The 21,929-nt window shown below is 51.6% G+C and overlaps 1 protein-coding gene across 4 annotated transcripts in view; it reads right to left on the bottom strand.

Annotated features, from left to right (window-relative positions):
* Positions 1 to 1,479: 1,479 nt before the first annotated feature.
* Positions 1,480 to 21,929, bottom strand: part of DUSP8 (dual specificity phosphatase 8) — a 33,197-nt gene continuing 12,747 nt past the window's right edge. For 3 of the 4 annotated variants that reach the window (XM_052693608.1, XM_052693609.1, XM_052693607.1), the window contains exons 3-7: positions 18,508 to 18,646; positions 5,266 to 5,432; positions 3,312 to 3,471; positions 2,984 to 3,107; positions 1,480 to 2,615 (exon numbers count right to left, since the gene is read on the bottom strand). In XM_052693608.1, the coding sequence (XP_052549568.1) occupies positions 1,538 to 2,615; positions 2,984 to 3,107; positions 3,312 to 3,471; positions 5,266 to 5,432; positions 18,508 to 18,646 (1,668 nt within the window). In that variant the 3' untranslated portion in view covers positions 1,480 to 1,537. Of the gene's footprint in view, positions 2,616 to 2,983; positions 3,108 to 3,311; positions 3,472 to 5,265; positions 5,433 to 11,117; positions 11,605 to 18,507; positions 18,647 to 21,929 lie in introns of those variants that run through there. The other variant, XM_052693610.1, reaches the window with a different exon arrangement.

Below are 21,929 nucleotides of genomic sequence, written 5' to 3'. Positions count from 1 at the left end.
ATGACACAGGACACAGGCACGCACGAACGGAGACCCCTGAGGTATTAGCTTTGCAAGCTAGCGCAAGATGAGGGGGAAAGTAAAGACAGCCACAGGGAGAGATGTGCTTTGCAGCAGAGGCAGCTGAGTGCCTACAGCTCCAGAAAGCAGCTTCTCAGTAAGCCTGAAGTTGGGCATTGGGTTGCAAGGTCTTGGCTCCCCACTGGTAAGGGCAGCCAGGAGGCAAGGAGGGGTCTGCAAACACGTTTCCCCAGAAGAACTCAGCCCAAGAGTTTTGGGATTTCGGGGGGACAGGCAAGACACCCCTTTGATGAAATCCTAACCACCATCAAACTTCCCTCCCAGTGCTGCTGTGGCATTGGATGCCTTCTCCTTCCATGCGTATCCCTGGGGATGCCCAGTGCCCTTCCCTCCAATCTCAGTGACTCATTCCTCTCTGTCTCCAGCCAGAAAGGGCAGCACGAGGGAGGGAAAGGGATGATGATGGCCAGGATGGGAATGATGGCTGTGATGGGGTAGGGGAAGAAAACAGGGACCAAGGGAGCGAAGAAGTGGCAGCAGCTTCCAGAAAGGGAGTTTTCTGGCTCAGTTTGTCTTTTAAGATTTTATGACTTCCTTGTTCACTTGTTTGTTTCTAGAAAAGGTGCTCCAAAGAGTTTTCTGTCCCCTTTTTGCTGCACTCAGAGGGAATGGGGGAAAATCTTTGTCGTCGACATGATCTATAGAAGGAGCCACAGGCCTCAGATATTGCTTAGAAACTCGTATTTCAGATTTAAATACCATACACAGTAAAAATAGAGCTGAAAGTACCGCCCCACATTGTCTGCAAATCATTGCCAGAATGAAACAGCTTCAATAAATTAAAAACAAAACAAAAAAAAAATTGAAATATTATTTACGTCTCAATAAAAATCGCAGTAAAACCATTTACCTTTTTTCCTTTGTGTGTGTGTGTTTTCTTTATATTATATATAATATATATTTATATATGTATAGGGCTGCTCTAGTGCAGCATCTTTAGGATACTCAGCCAGAGAAACACGGGGGCACATGCTTAGTGCACTGGGGTGTGGGGAGAGGGATAGCTGGGTTGCCTCTTCCCCACTTCGACAGAGTGATGCTGTGCTCTGTCCTCATGGGACCACATCCTGCCCCAGCCAAGAACAGGCTCTGCTCACCCTCCCAACCCCAAATGGTAATTCCTGCCCCTTCCCTTTCAAATTTTACACCCCAGATTCAAGTATGTGGCTCTGAGGGCTGCTCTCCCATCACTGCTCCATGTGCAAAAGCCCAGGGTGATGTCACCGCGAGCTGGAGGCTGCTAGGGTGGGAGAACCAGGGTGGGCATAGGGGGGGACACTAAGCATTCACCGTGATGTTTCCTGACTCTGGATTCATTCCTCTTTGCTTTCATTTCAATGTGCGTGCTTCTGAAAATGCGCACGCGGGTATAAATACTCCCCACCCGCCCTCCCTGCATCTCTCCCCATCTTAAATATCCCCCCACCCCTTTCTCTCTAACCACCCACGATGGGTGTCAGGACACCTCGATGATCTCCATGCTGCCCGAAAAGCTCGACTGTTTGCCTATTTTGCCCAGCTCCTCCCGGGACCTGCCCTCGGACATGGTCTCCTCGAACTCCATCTGGCAACTCCTCCTCTTGAACTGCTTCTCAGCGCCGGCTTCCTCATGCCAGCTGTGCCTCCCATCCCGCGCCTCGGCCCGCTGCTTGTCCCTCAGTCTGATTTCACAGCCCCCCGGCATCCCATTGCAACCAAACGGGGGGTACGGGCTGCTGCCGCTGAACAGAGTCCCACCGCCGGTGCCACCGCCACCGCTACTGGCTGAGTCCGTGCCGAAGTACCATCCTCCCTCAGAGGAGGGGGTGCTGGGGGAATCGAGGTGGACGCTCCCCCAGGAGCCATTGGAGGCCGGCGGTGGGCCAGGCAGGCTGAGCCTTGGCTGGAGGCTGTCGTCCGCCCCAGGGCTCTTGCGGGCAGAGCCGATGTTGAGGCTGAGGCCGTGGGCTGGTGAGCCGGCTTGGTGCCGGTGCTTGCGTCGCTGCCTCACCTTGGCTTCCAGCAGGAGGTCTGGCCCACTGGGCCAGTCGGGGCTGTCGGGCACTGGGGAGAACTGGCCGCTGGTTGCCGAGGGGCTGTCCAACTTGCAGAGCTTGGGGGCCTCCCCAGTGCTGGGAAGGCCTGGGGGGTCCTGCCGCAGGCCGGGGGAGTAGGCGGATTTGATGTCCAGGGAGAAGGAGCGTTTCAAGCGGTTGGTGTCCTGGATGCGCTCCGAGGAAAGGTGCAAGCCATTGAGTCCCTGCTGCAGTGCCGTGGGTGACAAGACCTTGGGTGGCCCACCTTGCCTTTCAGGGTCACTGGGTGGGAGTGCAGAGGTTGTGCTTCTTGGTACGTCCTCAACCTTCTCTGAGGTAGACGGTGTGGGGTGCCTGCCAGCCTCAGATGCCTCGGTTGGGTCCTGAGGAGCTTCTCCTTCACCCCGGTCGCCCTGGGCCTTCAGGGCCTTAAGGAGCTTTAAGCTCCTCTCGTATTCCAGGAGCTGGCCCAGGAAGTTGAAGTTGGGTGAGATCGATGGGCGGCGGTCCTTAACAAACCTGCCAAGAGGCACAGACAGCTCTGGTTGGTGCTTAGTCCTTCAGTAAATCACACTCTAATCTCTTGGCCTCTTTGGGAGAAGAGGCATTATCCAGAACCTTCTGAACAAAGAGGTCTGGGACCTCCTTGACTAAAGTTAGGGTTGCTCAGATTCTGGGGGTTTTGCCTGCCCACACACCATTTCACTGCTCCCATCATTGCATGCACTGTGTGAAGGAATGCTTTGGTTCGGTTTCACCAGCACTTTGCCAAGGTAAGACAGAGCTTCAAGGAGCAACCACTCTCTCCTTCTGGGCTCAGGCTGCTTTCCTTCCCTGGACTGAGGCACACCAGCACAACCCCTCCCTGTCCTCTGGGATATGCTCACCTGTAAGCATCGTCTGATGACATACCCATGGTCTTCATGATGTAGGCGATAGCGATGGTGGCTGACCGGGATATCCCTGCCAAGCAGTGCACGATCACTTGGCAACTGGACACCTTGGCCTTGTCTGGAGCACAGTAGAGAAAAACAGAGAGAAAACATCGATACGATCAGAGACACTGTGCAGAATGACTCTGGCCTCTATCCCCAACCCTCAGCTCCTGTGTGTGAAAGGAGAAGAGTTGCTGGGAATAGGCTGTGGAGGACAGAATAAGAGACCAGATTTCGAGGGCTAACTGATGGGTCTGTAATTATTGTAATGAAAGCTCACCAATAAATTCAATGGATTTATCCAACCAGGGAAGCAGCTTCTCACAGTAGTTGTCATTGACAGGAATGCGCATGAAGTGACTATCACAGATGAAGTCTGGCTTGGGACAGGAGTTGCTGGCATTGAGGACATAGCTTATCCCATTCTGCGTCATCAAGTCCTGGTGGGAGAGAAGGAATTGAAGGATCAGCTCAGTTCTGTGCTTCTCCACACACTCCTGGCTGTTAGCCATCCCAATATTTGCTCCTACGGGTCTTCCGCTGGCTCCTTGACCCAACTGGTCAACCGGCTGATGCTACCTAACTGATGCTCAGCACAAACTGGCTGAGAGAGATGTGCCCATTTAAATACTGCTGGCTTGTAATTCAGCAGATCTTTACTTTGGTACCTCAGCCTGACCAAAGAATCCTGGAAAGGCATTCCATATGGGAAAGTAAGAAAGGAAACCAATGAGAAGTCTCACTGAAATTTCAGAAAGTATCCACTGAGAGAGGAGTGGTGCCTCACCAACCAAGTTGGTTATCGGTAGCACTCCATACTAACCAATGTCCACTCTTTTTTTTTATTTTCAACCCACACTGAAAAGCACTGGGAGTTCTTACAGTCTTACTAGTTGTTCACACTTCTTCACTAAATTGTGCTGCACTTTAGCCTACAAGAGGCCCATTTCAGGCTTTAGTGACTTATAACTCAGAACATCCACTTGAGAGGAACCATCTTTTCCCTCTTTTTGACTCTGGAGTGAACCTGGGCCATTTTTCTGTGACTTTTTGCTTCAGTCACTCAGTAGCCACCATCACTGCCCATATTTGAGTCAATAAAATGACAAGATAACTAGGGTCAGGTGAAATACTGCAATAAAGGGGTGACCTATGGACTATCCCCTAGGGAACTGGCTTGCTGGGTGCATACTGCTATAGACGCACCAAGCTCCATTTTCTCCCTCCCAGGACAAATACAGCTTCATCTAATCGTGTTGCTGACACAAAATTCCTGGCTGTCCTTTCCCCTTCCCACCTGATTATGTATTGTCTGTACAACCAAGGGCATGTTGCATATAGCAACGGAGAATGCCTGTGTCAGCTGCCTGAACTGAACTATTTCAGAGAAGATCTGGAATTAAACAGGAGGAGAAAATAAATCTATGAGTAGAGGAATCCTTCCATATGTGCAGTGTGCCTCTCAATGTGTTGGAGAGGAGAAGCATTCTCTTTATGTGACCTCTGCACTTGACCCCACTCTGCTGCCTACGAATGGAGCATCTTCTGGCCACCACACTGCAGTGCTGGCAGAAAATACAGCTCCAAAAGATAAACAAAACCCTCTGAGGAGGTGGGGAGGAAAGGAAACCATAAATTTTCTTGGCTGACATTGGCCCTCAGGAGATTTTGTCTGTGGCCGTCTGGTGGCCAGTCCCTGCCCACCCCAGCTCACAGAAAGGCTGTCCCCAGCCTTGGCTCCACAGAACCCAGCCTTGGCTCCACGGAGCCAGCCAGCTTCTAAGCTCACATTCTTGGCATTTTTCTCCTTCATTTCATTCTACTCCCTATATGTTTTTTTTTTCTCCCCCATTTCTGTCTCTATCCTGCTCTGCTCTCCTGGTCCCTCTACTCACTCCTGCCCTGAGCAAGAATGTCTGCCTGGCTCCCTCTTGCCAGTGGCATTTTAGCTGCAATTCCTCTTTCTTTCTTCTTGCTGTTATTTTCCCTTTAAACAAAATTCTTTCCCTGCCATGACGTCATGCTGCTGTCCTTCCAGCACTTCAGAAGTGCAGTATCCCTCCTTTCTCCTCCCTCCCCCTAGCCAAATTTTGCCCACTTTTGAGTCTCCCGAACAAGCCCCTGGCCAAAGCTGCCCATCCCCATACTTCTACTCTCTTCATGGCTGGAGGAGTCACCACCCAGCCCTCTCCTAGACAGGACAGGGCAGACACATCTCTTCAATGAGGCTGTACCTTGTTCAGGACATCCTTCTGGGAGCCCAGGTAGAGATGCGGCAGGATGCGTGTGGGGCCAACATTGGCCACAGGCAAGCAGGGCTGGGAGATGCTCATCGGCAGGATGGCAGCTGGCTTCCCCTCACAGAGCCCCGGGAAACAGGATGAAAAGGTGGCAAAGCCTCCTGCAGAGAAAAAAAGGGGCATTGAGCTCACAGCAGCAAGTCTGGGACCAGCAGTACTTGTCACCTGGAGGGCTGGGGATGAAATGGTGATAACTGCCCATGATGAGTGCAGAGCTTTGCAGAACAAAAATCCAACAACCATTGTTAACCACTGCAGACACATTGCGATGACTGTGCCACACACACACAGAAGAGCCAGCTCTTCTTTTTCCTGCTGCAGCTGGATATTAATGCACATATGAGGTGACTTAGAATCATACAATCGTCTAGGTTTGGAAAAGACCTTCAAGACCATTAAGCCCAGCCATTAATCTGACTTACCAAGTTCCATCACTAAACTTAACACCACATCCACACATCTTTTCAGTACCTCTCAGGGATGAGAACTGCACCACTTCCCTGGGCAGCCCATTTGAATGCTGGATCACCTTCATAAAGTAATTTCTCCTAAGGTTCAATCTAAACCTCCTCTGGTACAACTTGAAATGGCCTTGCATTGCCTCCTACCTTTCACAACTTCATCCAAATGACAGGAACCTGCTTACCCTCTGGGAATAACTAGGGTCACATTTTGCTAGTAAAAAGCATGAGGGCAGGATGACTTGATTGCTGAACAAGCCCAAGCCTGGGATTTCTGACCAGAGTACCACATGGCTACCTGTAGGCCATTGCACTTGAGCTGGCTCACAGTCTGGCAGTGATATTGTGCACAGATTTCCTGCCTTTCTAATAGCCAAAGGCTGGCCCGGTTTGCACGGTGGCACTAATTAGAAAAGGAAGCCTGAAAAATTGGAGAGGGGCTGCAATGTACATTTTGCCAGAAGTGGAGAAATTTAATTTATCTTGAACAGATTTCCTCACTGTTTTTCACAGTCTGACCTGGGTGAACATGACAGCAAGCAGTGCCCAGTGTTCCACAACAAGCTACTCAGACCATCTCAGCATATCAAAGCCTACTGTTGAGAGAAAATGCCTGGCTTGGGCTGCAATAGGTAGCATCTGACAATGGTATGGTGTCTGGCACCATCAAATGCGTGGTCTAAATGGAAACAAACCTGCCCCAAAGCCAGTTTCCCACTCATGCGGCAGGAATAGAGGCTTCGGCAGGGCAGTGAGCATTGCTGTAGCAACACAAAGCACTTCTGCACATCATGCATGGTCACATAAGGGCACTGGTTATCTCGATTTGTGGAATTGTGTTCTGTAGTGTAAAAGACTGAGTGACAGTTACTGGTGTAGCTTGAAATTGGATCTGAGCTTGCAGCCTCTACCTCTACTGTTGTGTGCCGAGTCACAATACATCCAAACATTTATTTGCCAACACTGGAAGACTACGATGACTTCTCTTGCATAGAGATCCTATTCCCTAGGGTACAGTAAGATGGTGGCCCAACCTCATTCCCTTCCAGAAGAAGACACCTGAGCAGTACATTTTTGTAATAGTGGGCAACTTGGGTTATATCAGCCCAACCAACATTCCCAGAGATCTTTCCAATCATAAAAAATGAGCACATCACCCAAAGGGCAGTGAAGACTCTGGGGTTTGACTGGGACCTGTGTACTTCCTCCTTTTGAAAGTTCCTATATTGGATGCAGCACCACAGGATTCAACACTATGGCCTATCTCTGCAGTGGAATGAGTTCTTTTAATGAGCCCTCACTTAATGACTGCTCCACTCAGCCTCTTCTCTTGGAAACAGAGCAGGCTTGGCATGCTCACTATACCTTCTCTAGGGTTTTGTGGCAGTTCTGCCGATTCTTCTGAAGCAAATTCCTGGAAATCAGAGCAGGGCATGAAATCATACTCACACCATCTTCCATCACCATCTCCTTGCATCTTGTAAGTTACAGCCTCGTCCAGGGGAGCAGCTCCTGCATCAACCCCAGAAAACGTCTTCCAGCCAACCTTCCTCCTCTTTCTTACATTTCCCTGGCTGGTGGCTAACACAAGGCTCAGCTTTAAAACTTGCCTGAGTCAGGAGGCAAAGAGTTAAAGCACCTTATCATCTTCTCTAGCACTTCCTCTTCTTTGGCTCCCTCTGAAATGACATCACCTCTCAACTGGGACATTAAATCACAGCGAAAGAAGGAGGCCCAGCACAGGTGCAGTGCAGCTCTGGTTACCACTCACCCTGGTGCCGCGTCCCCATTGCCAAGGAGTGTAAATCAGCACCCTGCACACGTGTCGCTGCCCCACTCGAGCTGCAAGCACACGTGGGGAGAAGCTGGGGGAGAAAGGTTTGCATGGTGAAGAAAGCGTGCCTTCTGCAAGTGTGTAGGGTGTAATAGGACACAGATTTGACTCGTGCACAATGATGTGGGGGGTTTCCAGAGAAACTCAGTGTGTTTATGGGGAGCAGGGCACACGTACAGCACGAGAGAGCAGTGCTCCGTTCCCCAGCCTCTCACTCTTGCTCCTACCCATCAAGAGCTGCCCGAGGCTGCCTCCAGCTTCAGATCCCTCTTCAAAAGCCATGAGCATATGGTGACCTCATCGCTACAGCAGGCTGGGACACGCCGGCATTGCCTTCTCCCCCTTGGCCTCCCCTGCATGGGAAGCAGCAGTGGGGGCATAGGCCACTTGTTGGCCCCAGGCAAATCTCCTTCAGCTGTGCTTCCATCCCTCCTGTCCTTATTTCCCCCACGCTCTCCACCCCTCTCACAGCTGCTCAGGGGAAACCCTAGAGATGAGTACCCACTGCTAGTCCAACCCCACAGCAGTACTCACCCCGCCTGTGACGGCTGCTCCAGCATGCCTTACATTTTTAGAAAGCAAAGAAGCTCTTCCAAACAATCCCAAAGGCGGTGAGCGTCCCTGGCAGTGTTCCCACCAATACCTCGGCTTTCCCCTTTGCACCCCAGGCCACATACCCCAGCCTTTGTTCAAAGAGCAGTGGAGCCCGGTGATCTTCCTTCCTCTGGGTACATGGAGAATTTGGGTCAGGAAAGAGTTCTATCTGATGTATGTGGATGCTTATGGGTCTTATTGATGTTTCCCCATGGCCCGGCTTGCTGGTGAGGGGCTTTTGGCAAAGAAAGAAGCCATGAGGCAGCACCAGGGGAAAGCTGGGGGCTTTTAGAGCCCCTAAATGTTGGGGGCTCATTCAGCAATATCTCCAGAGAAATAATCCTGGGCATTATTGCTTGCAGCCCTGCTGCATGGCCCTGGAGATGGGGTAGTATCTGGTGGCCAGCAGAGGAGGGGAGAAGTCCCACATTGCTATCCCATGTCAACCTTCATCTTCACTAGGCTCTCCCTGCTGTGCATCAAAGAGTTTTCAAGTGAAGGTGGATTTGTTGGGAACAAAGAGCTCCTGTGTTGGTGCCAGGAATATGGATAATATCAGAGGGTGCGAGAGGCACCAGGGACCTCTCCATTGTCACTTTATCGTAGAATCAACAAGAGAAGACCTCTAAGATTATCCAGTCCAGCCATTCTCCTATCATCAGCATTTGGAAATGCAGCTCATGGCGTGGACAGTGGCAACACCTCATCTGTTTTCCAGCCTCGGACGTTGTCCCCACCTCTGGCAAAAACACAACAGCTTGCCCAAAAGGAGATAGGGAAGAAGTGATATGTTGCTGCACTTTGTCACCATTCTGCAGCAGCCAGCCAGAGCTGCAAGCCCCAAGACCAGGAGCAGACAGGAGAGCCACAGCAGGTGTTAAAGAGGTGCTTTACAGCCCACCTTCACTGTACCTATAGCAAACATTAAGAAGCTGCTGGGGGTTTCCGAGCAGGTGTCAGAGCTTTTGCAGCCATTCTGGCACAGCCCCAGTGCCTACCAGCTAACAGCCCAGTAAGCGTAGAGATGCTGCCACACTGTGCTGAAGACCCCTAACCCCTCCCAAACCTCCCAAGAGCAGGCTGAGAGAGGCTCTGCCCAGCTCTCATTAAGATGCCTACAGTGCTGGCAGCCGCTGCCAGGGTGGCACGTGGCAAGGGGCAGCAGGCACACGCTCCAGCATACATCTCAGCAGTGCTGGGCTGGGGTGCAGCCGAACAGCCTCCAAAATGGGATTCTGGGAGATTTTGACAAGAGCTGGGGATGTTACAAGAACCTTGCCTCAACGGCAGATTGAATGGAAAGAAGGGTGGCAGAGGGGCCGGGCACAGCGCATGTCATCCTCCAAGCTGCTGGGAAAATCCCTCCTTGTGAAGCGCCGGCTCCCTGCTGCTTGTGCTGGGTGGGAGCTGAGCCGGGTGCTGTGATGCAATGCTGCTTACTGTCACCATTACTCACTGCACGATGGGAAGCTCCCGGCTTCCTCAGAGCTTCCTGGTGCCAGTGGTTGAGTTTTCCCCCTGCTATCCCCTTGCTATTTCCCATAGCAGTGATGCCCGGTGCTCACTGGGTGAATTCCCACTGCTCTGCATCCTGGCCAGCTGCCATCTCCTGGCTGCAGCAATGGACGAGCTGCCTCTCTGCTGTACTGCCTGTCACTGCAAAGCACGCTTTCTGCACTCATCATTGCTAAGCCCAATCCTGCACAGCCTTCCTGATATACCACAGCCAGCCACGCTCATGGGTCTCTCCAGCTCCTGCTTTCACCCATCGCAGTGCAATGGAGGAGCTATCTGCTGCCCTCCCTCCATCCTGCCCAGCCCTTACGCTTTCCCCATCTCAGGCTCTGCTTTCATCCTCCCTTCATTCAGCTCCACGTTTCATCACCCCTATTGCTGACTCTTTTTATTTTCCAAGCGGGTGTGATGAGAAAGCCGATGAATCAGCCCTGTTCCTGATTCACGTGAATTCCCCATTTCCCCAAACATCACCCCCAGCAGCTTTGGGGTGACCTTGGGGATCGGTCCTGGACCCCCACCTTATTGCTCACACCGCACAAGCAGAGAACTTCCTTGAAAAAAAAAAAAAAAAAAAAAAAAAAAGGAAAAGCAGCAGAAAGGAAGCCCTCCACCCACACAAACACGGACACACTCCCAGAGCTGCTGGGCTTCATTTCCCTCCAGTGACTGTGCTGCTTTGGACCGACCTTACTCGTTCTATGTAAAGGAAAATGTGTCATTTCCAGGACTGACTTATTACTAATGACACCATCGCTGGGTTATGTGGTTCGTGCCACAAAAACCTGTCAAGCACTTTTAGCAGGCTCCCATTTTAAATGGTGATGGAGGGGAAGTTTCTTGATTCAACCGTTCGGCAATCTAGGTCATCCCAGGCTAGGCAGATTTTTAAGCTGCTCCAGTTAATATCTCCCTCCTCTGCCCGTCCTTCACCCGGCACAGCAGTAAGCTGCCGAACCCTTTGCTGAAAGCAACCAACCCACAGCTGGGCGTGCAGCAGCACCACGAGTGAAGCGAAATGGCTTCTCCGGCAGCCGCAGTGCCGCTCCATCCATCTCTCCCCCCGCACCTCTCTGCCCCCACCCACCCTCAGCCCCACACCGCTCCCCCTCACCGGGGATGCGGCATCCTCAGGGACCGCAGGGGAAACCCGGGGGACGGACCCCTCATCCGCGCATCGCCCGTTCGCATCCCGCCGCCTCCCAAATGGCTTCTGCCCATTGCGTGCTCTCGCTCCTCGTCGCCTCAGTCTCACCGCTGCCCGCTCTCTTTGTATCGCGCTGCGCTCCCCATCTCCATCCCCGCGCAGAGCCGGGGCCGGGCTGCCCCCCGCCGCCCCCTCCGTCCGCATCGCGAGGCAAGGAGCCGGCCGCCTGACAAACCTCGCATGTCCCTGCTCTCCTTCATCCTCCGCACCCTTATTTTCAGCTTCATCTGCCCCTCATGCACGTCTGTCCAGAACTGGTCCTCGGAGGGAGCGAGCATCACGTCCACAGGCATCCAGGCAGCCGAGCTGCTGCTCGCGGGGGCACCTCTCTCCCTAACAAAACAACAGCTGGCGGGCCGAAAAAACCCTACGCCACCTCGCCGAATCAGCAGCCCTCAGAGCCTCCCCCTGCGCCAGCTTTCAGAAGAAGCTAAAAAGAGGAGAGATGGGCTGGGGGTGGTGATGGTGGTGGGGGGGGCAGCTTTGCCCCTTCCCCTGCCTGCGCTGCGCTGGCTGCCTGCGCGTGCAGCTCCCGCTCCAGCCTGAATGAGCTCAGCACATGAGCAGCAGCCCCGCTGATCCATCCACCACGGCGGCTCATAGCTAACGGGTCAGGCATGCAACCGCATTCCTTACTCAGCACACAGACACGCAGGACAACTCAGGGGCTGCGCGCCTGACATATGCTTTGCTCGCTGCTTAAAGGCGCAACAGCTCTTTTCCCTCCCGCCCTCCTCGCAGGATGCGGCCACGCTCCCCCCCTGCAGCTGCTGCGGGAGGACACGAGCAGCCCGCTGGGTTTAGTCCTGCTGGGTTAATTCGGGGACAGGGGGTTGGAGAGAGGAAGTGCCGGGAAGGAAATGGGTTTGCGCTAACGGCTGTGCCCCTGCCCTCATCCCTGCACCCTGTCAGTGGGTACCCCATGGCTATGCCCCTTCCACATGCCCCAGGAACAACGTATATCCACGGGATGGGTAGCTCGGAACCCAAACATGGGGAAGGGGATTACCACCATTTCCATTCCAAGGGGAAAATGAGGCAGAAAGGTACAATTATCTTCTGGCATATAACAGGCAACCGCTGCATGGCAGAGTCTGGGACCCTGTTGCCAGCATCTGTGATGGACTGCTCATGGCTCACCTCAGAGCTGTCTGCATCAGTCTGGAGGAGCAAAGCCACGAGTTAGAGAAGATGCTTCCAAAAGTACAGCGAGAGGTGGCATTAATGAGTAGTCCTCCCCAATCCCACTGGGCTCTTTCTCTGCATGAGGACTTCTGAGGCAGGTTGGGACTAGTACATATTCTGCTTTCCTTTTGTCCCGGGGGAGAGAATTACTTACATCCCCTCATTCCCACCTGTGAGACTCCTTAATATGTCTCCACGCTGCTTGTTGCAAGTTTATTGGTCTGAGCCCAGGCCTCCAGAAAATCATTCAGGATTATAGTAAGCGGAGGAGGCGGGGGAGGGGGGGGGGGAGAAGGGAGGAGGGGGAAGGGGCATGCATTGTGTCTTTGAAAATCTGGAGCTTTATAGGCTGAAAAACCCCAGGCTGAGCCATATGCGAGTGACTTCAGTGTTTTTCCTTTGAATGACATCACATGAGATGAGGTCATCGGCATTAACTAAGTGCTCTCCCCTCCCCCCTTCCCATCCGAGCGGAGCCTGCCTCCTAATGAGCCTTGTTGTTGTAACAAATATGGCTTGATGATTATCAGATGTGGGGCAGAGGTTGGAGAAAATTCAAAGCATGCTCCAGCGAGGCTAGAAGAGCGAGAAGCCACATTCTCCCAAAAGCAACAGTCGGTGAGCAGCTCCTGCAGCAACTCCCCGTGATGCCCAAGGTGCCAACCCTCACAGAGGTGGCCCTGCATTTGGTATCCCCACCTTTGCAGCGGAGGGTGCAGACTAAAATAGAATGCAATCATTAAGGTTGGGAAAGACCACTAAGATCATTTAAGTCCAACCGTCAACCCATCCACATCCTGCCTCAGACCACATGGCACTGAGACACATCTCCATGTTTCTTGAGCACCTCCAGGAATGGTGACTCCACCAATTCCCAGGGAAAAGGGACACATGCTGGTGGGCAGCATGAACAACTGCTGGCAATGGAGATGCCTCCACCAATGCTGTAGCACTGCCAGCTGCACCACCGATTCCATTGGCATCTCCCTGCTGGTGAGCAGTTCTGTTTGCCTGACACCCAGTGCATTTCATAGAATCACAGAATCGTGGAATCATTAAGGCTGGAAAAGACCACTATGATCACCTCTAATCCAAACATCACTTGTCACCACCGTGCCCATTGAACCACATCCCTCAGTGCCACATCTGTACATTTCTTGAACTCTTCCAGGGACATTTGGAACTTCTCTGGGGTGAAAATCATCACCAGGCCACGCAGAGGGGCAATAGTAGGCAGGTGGTGAAGTTGGGAGTGCTATCATCAACCTGCCCCCCCAAACAGAACACAAGCATGCACTCGCCTTCCCTTGCCCTCTTCTGGTTGCCAGTTGGTTTGGACTCACTCAGGCTTGCAAGGGCCCTAGGCACAAGTTATTTCAAGATGCATTTAGACCTAGTTTTCTACTCAGGGATGTTGACCCACGTACCTCCTACTCTCATATAAATGCAGCCTTCTTTCTCCACCAGGCAGCAGACCTGCGGGCACCTTTCCCCAGGCACAGCCCTACTCCCAGCTCCCTCCTGCCTGTGGTCCCCTGGGCTGCAGCCAGCATTTCCTCTCCCCACCCAGCACCAGGACCTGGTAAGAACCACAATCGCAGACCTTTGCATGTGGGAGGCCAAGGCCTCAGGAAAAGGGGAGGCAGGTTTCTCAGAAGGAAGGAAATCATAACCGGGCACGGGTTCCTGCCCATGGCGATCTCCTCCTGGGGAAGTTTCTTTCCTCCCTGCAGCTTTCCAGAAATGAGAAATGAAATTACATGATGATTTCTGAAGTCTCAGCAACCGGTGGGCTGCTCCTCTGTAGCCCCGTCTCCTCCCCTGCCCCGTTTTGCTCGCCTTTTCTGGGTCCAAATGTTGAAAACGCAGCCTGGAGGGGGAAGGGAAGATCCATGGGGTAATTATAGAATCGGAAAAACAAGTTGTCTGACGACAGCGCTGCTAAACAGGGAGGTTTAGAGCATAGGTCTGGAATACAATCAGCTCACACATACATGACCTGGCTTAACCCCTCCCAGGGATGCGGTTGATGGTCCCAAGGGAGCCCAAACCCTTGCAGACATCTCCTGGCTCTGGTAGTGGTGTGAGAAGGGGCCACCTCAACCCTCTGGATTGGGTGACTGGGCCTGAAGAAGCATCTCAAATGCAGTGAGCACTGCAGCATCCTGCCCTGTGGTCCCACATAACCAGTGCTCTGCATCCAGCTCTCTAAACATCTGGCATTTAAAGGCAGGCAAAAGAGGAGAGTCGCTGCAGGTACCCCCCTATGCACCACACTGAGCTCCTGAGGAAAGCAGGGTGCTATTACCTCTGGGACACTTGGTGCGCTTGTCCACGTATCCTCTTTTGTTTCTTCACGGGAGTAGATTTTAGATGAGCTTTAGAGGAAAGCACGTGTGGATCTATCTGCTGGATTCACTTTCAAGCCCACAGATGCTCTCAGACATCACAATCAAAGGGTTCCTGAGCCAGCCCTCACACTTGGCCTCCACGAGCATCCTCAGACCCACATGCCTGGCAGAGGCTCTGTGGGAACCAAACCCACCCGCAAGCACGGAATAAAGAGAGCTGCCTTTGCCACCTTCCATCTTCTGAGCTAAACTCAAAAATATGCGTGCTTGGGGTATTTTCTGCCTCTGGTTTCAGATGATATTTTTCAAGCTCATTTTAGGACTGTCCCAGTGCAGCAAAAACACAAAACAAAACCCTAACACCACACCTCTGAAAAAGTGCTTTTTCTTTTCTTTTTAATCACCTTCCCCCAGGCCCTTGTTTCAGCCAGTGCTGAGCCCAGTTGGTGCTGGGTAGCTCAGATCAGTTTTTGCAATGTCAATTCCCTTTTTTTTTTTTTTCTTTCCACTTTACGCTTTGCCTGCTCTTAAGTCACCTGGCTTTGGTAGATTTATACAAAATTCCTTCGTTCTCAAACCTCCTCAGTAATTGAGGAGCTTGTGAATGAGATCAGCCCCCTCCACATCAAGACCACTGTTCAGTTACAACTCTGCAACCATCATTACACTTTAATGATGATGATGAGAGCGAGCCTTTCGTTCTCTCTGCTTCTCAGCTCCTTGGGGAGGGCAACACTCACCCCTTAGGAAGTGGAGTGACCTCACCAAGAAGATGAAACTTCCAATACAGACCTCATCTCACAGAATCAGAATGAATCATAGAATGGCCTGGTTTGAAAAGGACCACGATGATCATCTGGTTTCAAACTCCCTGCTATGTGCAGGGTCACCAACCACCAGACCAGGCTGCCCAGAGCCACATCCAGCCTGGCTTTGAATGTTGATGGGGCATCCATGACCTCCTCAGGCAACCAGTGTGTCATCACCCTCTGTTTGAAAAACTTCCACCTAATATCTAACCTAAACTTCTCCCGTCTCAGTTTAAAACCATTCCCCCTGCTCACCATACAGTGAAAACAGAACACACCCAAGCTTTGCACTCCACTGGAGAGGTTGCCCAAGAAAACTCAACACCTTCAATGGGGAAGACCAAGAGTTGAAACCAAATGCCATCACTGTCCCTGTCCATGGCACTGCCAGGATGGAGAAGACCTGGGCCAAGACCAGTAGCACCGAGAAGGCTGGTTGGTGGAGGATGGAGAGGCCTGGGAGGGATTTCTCACTGATGATACTGTTACATTCTTTCCAAATCCTGGGAGTAAACAGACGCTCCAAATTTAGAAAGAACAGGACTGGAAAATTTAAACATTCCTTGAAGAATTGGTACAAACGGAGAGGGGGCAGGGGGCCGAAGATGATCTCACATGTGCTCTCGAGCCAGATGAAAAGCTCATGACCAGAGCTCAGCAAGCGAGGGGCCAGTTTCAGGTCGGTGCGATACTGCAAAGATAAAGCTGAGGACTCTCCACCAGCATCCTACTCTCTCCATACTGGACCCAGTGAAAAACTGGAACATCCCTAAGGAAGTCGAACATCATCTCCTTTGAAGAACCGGAGCCCTGCTTTGTGCAATCATCATCTGGAGGAGCATCCCAAGCTCTCACCCACCGCTTTGCTGAGCTGTGGAGGAGGTCGGGGAGATCGGGCTTTGTTTGCTTTCATTCAGAGGAGCGTTAATGCTCAGCACCCAGATGCTCAGCACCACAGCGCTGGCTGGGCTCCAGCATGAGGGCTGCCATTGCCTGAGCCATCAGCAACCGATGGAGCCAGACTGCTGCCGCTTCATAAACAGATAATGGCTGCTAATAAAAACAAAGCGGGGGTTTGCAAAGGGAAAAAAAAAAAAAAAGAAAAAGCAAAGAAAAAAAGCAAGGGTTTGTGCTGAAATAAACAAAGGTTAAAGAACAGTCAGGCTCCTGCAGGAATAGCAAAGCTGGGCTGAAGGGAGGGAGGGGGCATTACGTAATGCAGGAAAAATGTTGGCTCCATTCAGTTTTCCACCACTTCATGTGATGTCAGGAAAACCATATAAATCAACAGGCTTTCTGCTCCCACGGATGGAGGGCAGCAAGCAGCACTATTTATACTTACACAATTAAAAAAAAAGGGGGGGGGGGGAGGTGGAGAAAGAAGAGATGATGATGATTTCCAAGACTGGGAATAATTGACTCAGATTCCTCCTTCTGAGCCCTGCTGGAATTGCTGCTCTGGGGCTGTTAACCCTTGAGGAGTCCCTGCCCTCACTCCTGCCACCTCAGTTCCTGGGGTTTTACCCCAGCCTCCACCAGCTGCTCTGAGGTAGATTGATTCAAACAGGATTGATGAACAACAAGAACCAAGTGTGATGTTTTGGGACACTGAAACAAATGAAAACTAACGAGCCTAAAGCCACCCACTTGGGACTCCTGTGTCCTGTCCCTGCTGTGGACAACGCAAGTTGGGGATCCCAAATGGCTTTGGGACTGCTTAGGGCAGGCACACTGGTTTGGGGATGCCTAGGACCCAGTTGATTGCACCTTTTAGCAAGTCTCTGGGTTTCTCCAAATTTCAGTGTGTGCCCACTGCCACAGATGGGATGGGGAGGAAGGGTAGCAGCGGGATGGCTTTGAGCAGGATGAAGTGCCTGGGCTGGGCTGAAGTCTCTTCGTGCTCCCCCATCTCCTTAGACCAAGGAGTAGGGATGCCACATGGATGTGGGCAAGATCAGGATGGAACCCATTGCTTTAGTAGGATGCATACCTGACTGCAAGGCAGAGGGGCCCTACCTTGAGCCTGGCAAGGGGTCAGGCTCTGGCCTCACATACATCCCCTTCAGACCTCCCAGGCACTGCAGACCTGGGTCAAAAATATCCCGGCTGCTGCCCACATTACAGCAAGGAGGAAACTGTGTGTGTCAGAAAGCATGCCCAGCCTCCCTCTGGATGCTTTCAGCAGTGTTTTTGAGTCATGATTTCCATATAAAACTCAGCAGCCATGACCCAGTGTGCTACATTTCAGTTCCTTTTTTTTCTTTTTTTTTCTTCTTTTCCATGCATTAACAGCCTGCATTCCCCATTAGCAGGCTCCAGGCCGTGCTGCTTGCCATCCTGAGGCACAGGGAGCAGTAGAGGCTTTGCCAAAACCTCAGCAATTACCAGTCGGGAATGCAGTTCTTTGAGGACTTCAGCAGGGGGAAGGCAGGGCGGAAGGGAAGGTCTGGGAAGCCTGTAAACGGGTTTTAATTGGGTGTCTTAAACTCCTTCTCACACACCTAGTGCAGGCAGACACAAACCTGCATGGGGGTCTTTGGCGCCACATCCAGGGAGAACAGAGACAGCTGTCAAAACCAGGGGTGCTCACTTGCTTGCATGGGCTGGGTGTCAGTGAGTGACATCATCCTTACAAGGGACCAGAGCATGGCATTTTCTTAGGTCTGCAACAAAGGCTTCTTCCTGACATCCCAGAGACAAGGCAGACTTCCTCCAGGACATGACCAAATCTACATTCTCCATTTTGGCATTATGCACCAAGCTGTGCCCTGGGTAAACCATGAAAACCTTGGACATTGGCCTCAATATAGCTCCATGCTAACCATCTTTAGCATGATTCCGTAGCCTTTGCTTGCCTTTGAAATCCTCAAACTGTCAGACCTGGGTGTTTTATTCCCATTATTCCTCTGCTCTCCCCACCATAACTCTGGTTTAATGGCATTTACCCCAAGTATACAATCATAGAATGGTTTGGGCTGGAAGTAGCCAGCCAGGCAGTTCCCCAGCCACTGGAATTAGAGGCAGCTTCAACTTTCCCTTCAGTATAACACTCTCATCACAGAGCATATGGCCACTACACCATAAATCCACAATAACCACATAAGCATCAAGTGAAATGGTAACACAGAGCCACACCGAGGGGACCATAATCCTACAGTGCAACAGCACCACCATCATCATCATCATCACTTCTGCTGCCCTTGAGAGGTTCTGCTCCTACCTGTGAGGATGGAGACACTGTGGAAACAGCTGTCCAGCTTGCCCAGGAGAATGGAGAGGAAGCTGTCAGCAGCCAAGCCGGTCACGTCCCGTGTGCTCTGGTCATAGACCACCACGTCCTGGTGCTCCTCCGCCTCCACCTGTGAGGAATAGCAAAAAACTGGCATTAGAGAAACTCCGGACTCAATTCTGCACGTGGTGTTCTGTGGGGGGAGCACAACCACTATGGTTTGGGTACTGCATATCTGTGTCTGCCCCACAGATGTAAATGAGTACTCCAACATCAACACCAGCCAGTCATTCCCCCCCATGCACAGGAAGCCTTTCTGGTGTGACATCCCTCTGCACTCCCAGTGAAATGAGAGAATTGGAGCTGCTGCATCCCATTCAGGTGATCAGCAAAACCCTCCCCGTGCATATCTCTTCAGTAAGGATCAGAACTTCATTATGAGACTCCTTCAACTGGGTTGCACTCATAAACATTCCCCTCCTTTTGCTCTATCATTCGCTTTCCCTATCTCATTACCTTTGAGTTGCTATAGATAGTAACACAACCACAAACATTATGTTCAAAATATATTCCCCCAATCCCTAGGGCAAGTTTTCTGCAACACCCTGAGGTGTGCCAACATCTTCCCAAAGCAGATCCAGACCTTAAGCTGTAACGAAGCAGCAGCTGGGCAGCTTTGACATCCTATGCAGTTTCCCCTTTGCCCTGAAATGGGAGTTGCATCCCAATAAAACTGCAGTGCACATGGATTTTACAGAGCGTATCACTCATTGCAGGGCTGAGAACAGCCATTGGAAATCAGTGGGGCACCGGGAAGCCAGTTTGGCCAAGTGGGTCAGCAGGATGAAGGGAGGAAAGAAAAGGAAGTGGCAGGAGGAGAGAGAAGAGGAAAGGATGGAGAATTTTAAAATAAGACATTGAAAACTGTGCAAGGTGAGTAAAATCAGTGGCCACTTCTGGATGTGCCACTGACATTCTTCATGGCTTTCTTTGTCCTCCGCCACAGTATGCTGTCCTGAAAACTCAGCCTGAAGCACCACAAATGCATCTCCCCAAAAGTGAGGCAAAGAGGGGATTGGGCAGAGGCTCGCACCCCGTCCAGGATGGCCACGGGGGGGCATCACGGGAGATAACAGCTCTGGCCGAGCAGAATTATCCCACAATAGGATTTAGTGTTCCCTCTGCACGGGGAGGCTTTGTTTTGGCCATTACTGCAGGGTTGCTGAGCAACAGCAGATATGTGTGACACGGTTTACATCTTATTAAAGTTATAAGGTTTCACTCGATGTAAATGCCAAACAAGCACTGGCCTTGCATGGCCCGCTGCAGAAACAAATATCCAGCATGGTGGGCAAGGGCTGTGGAAATGGGAAGGGGAGAAAGCCTGACTTGAAGAAAAACATGCATTGCGAAATGAAGGATTCACGACACATCACACATGGAAGTGCTGGCATTTCCAGTCCCATGGCTCAGATAGAACAGGTATTTCACACAACCCTAGAATCATCTAGGTTGGAAAAGGCCTTCTAAATTATCAAGTCCAACCCTCATCAAGTCCAACTATCATTTAGTCAAACCATCATTGAGTTCAACTGTCATCACTGAGTCCAACCACCAACCATTTCCTACCACAGGTGCTATGGTCCCACCAAGTCACTCAGGTCTCTGTCCCCAAGCCTTGAAGGAGCATCACCTTTGGAGAACCCACTGGGCATTCCTGGGGAGCCCATTCCTCCCCCAGAGGTATCTCTCACGTGTATCTCCTTACTCTGTTGAGGGCACTGAATAGGTTCATACCTCCAAATGGCACTTATCTGCCATGCAGGACAGTCTGAGCCCTCCAGGTGAGCTGGGCTAAGATAAGAGTGAGGCATTCTTATTATCCCAATTACTCCAGACATTTCAGTCACATACTGTTTCAAAACAGAGTGAATCACTCCACTGAAATAACACCACTTCCATAAACATAAAAAGCAGCCGGGCACAGGGTTCAGAAATAAGCCCTGGCTTTCCCTAGAGCAAAGCAGCTGCTTCCAGAGCTGGGCTCCTCCAGTAAATAAACACATCCCCACAGCCCTCGTAGACTGCTGTCATGCCTCGAACCACTGCTACAGCCATTCCCAGAGACAGCTACATTCTGGGAAGAGAGAACAGGTCAAGATGTGGGAAGACTTTCCAAGGAGATCTTAAAGGAGTGAACTTCTCAGCATTTCCCTTCAGAACTCAAAATGAACCCCAGACAACAAATTTCCCACACCCTCTTCCCCTGAAATGGCTCTGAGGAGCTGAATGGTTCCAGTTGGCATTGGGTTTGAAAACAAAACCAATGCAGGTAGAGCGTTTTTGTGCCAAGGAAGACCATTGCTGTAAAAATTAGAATTCCTCAGAATAAAATAAAAATATAAAAGTGATTCGCTGGGAAATGGATAAGTGCTGCAGTTTCTTAGCCCAGACTGTGGGCCACAGGTCTGCTCCAGTCATGCAGCTCCTGGGGAAAATATGTGTGTACAATGGGAACACAGCACATGTCACGGCTCAGGGAGGGTTGGCTCAGATACATCCCCGCTTCCAGGGCAGGTGATAGACATGTTGCAATGAAAGGACAGAGGAATATTGATTTTCCCCTTTTCTTCTTTCCCACCAAGCAGTTTTCCCAAGATTTGCATTTGCTGTTACCCCCCAGACCAGAGCATCCCAAAGAGCTGTGAGCAGCATCCTCTGCCATACTGGATGGAAAACTGTGCTTCTCAACCGAGAGATGGGCAAACAGTGACCGATGCCCATCAGGGCTGAGATTTTTGGGGTTGCACAAGCAAGGAAGGAGCGTGTTGAGCTGGGCTTTCAGCAGCACCCCATCCTTTTGGGTACATGGCGGTGCTCCCAGCTGCCTTTGTCTTGGCAGCCCTGGCCGAGAACAGGAAACAGGAGGAGGGCGGGAGGCCCGTCAGAAGGAATAATGGGACCGGACAATTGCACCACTGATGTCACCCTTCCTGCCATCTGCTCCCAATGCTAGCCATGCCCCTATCCCTCGCTGTCCCCACCCGGATAGGGTTAGGTACCACATCCCCACGAAAGGATGGACAGCTGCATAAAGATGCAGGAGTGGGGAGGAGGTAGTTTTGCTCCTTCCACAGGGACACTGGCAACCCCAGGATGGCTGTGAAGGTTGGGGACAATCCTTAGCAGAACAGAACCAGGACAAGAGCCACTGGTATTGGTGCAGGAGCATCCTTTGGGAGACACTGCTGCCTGCTGCGGCATCTCTGCAGCTGCTGAACCGCAGCCTTGCAGGCAGAATGGCATCAGCTGATGTTAACTCTTCGTGCACCCCCTCCCCATCCTCCTCTAGCTCCCCCTCTACAAAGTTGCAGTGCTTTTGCTGCTGCCACTCCATGTGACAGCAGCCACTG

This window comes from Tympanuchus pallidicinctus, unplaced genomic scaffold (genome assembly GCF_026119805.1).
Source record: "Tympanuchus pallidicinctus isolate F22 unplaced genomic scaffold, pur_lepc_1.0 scaffold3, whole genome shotgun sequence".
In the NCBI taxonomy this organism is placed as follows: Eukaryota; Metazoa; Chordata; class Aves; order Galliformes; family Phasianidae; genus Tympanuchus; species Tympanuchus pallidicinctus.
The sequence above is the reverse complement of the archived record's forward strand: the minus strand, read 5'-3'. Positions and strand labels throughout refer to the sequence as shown.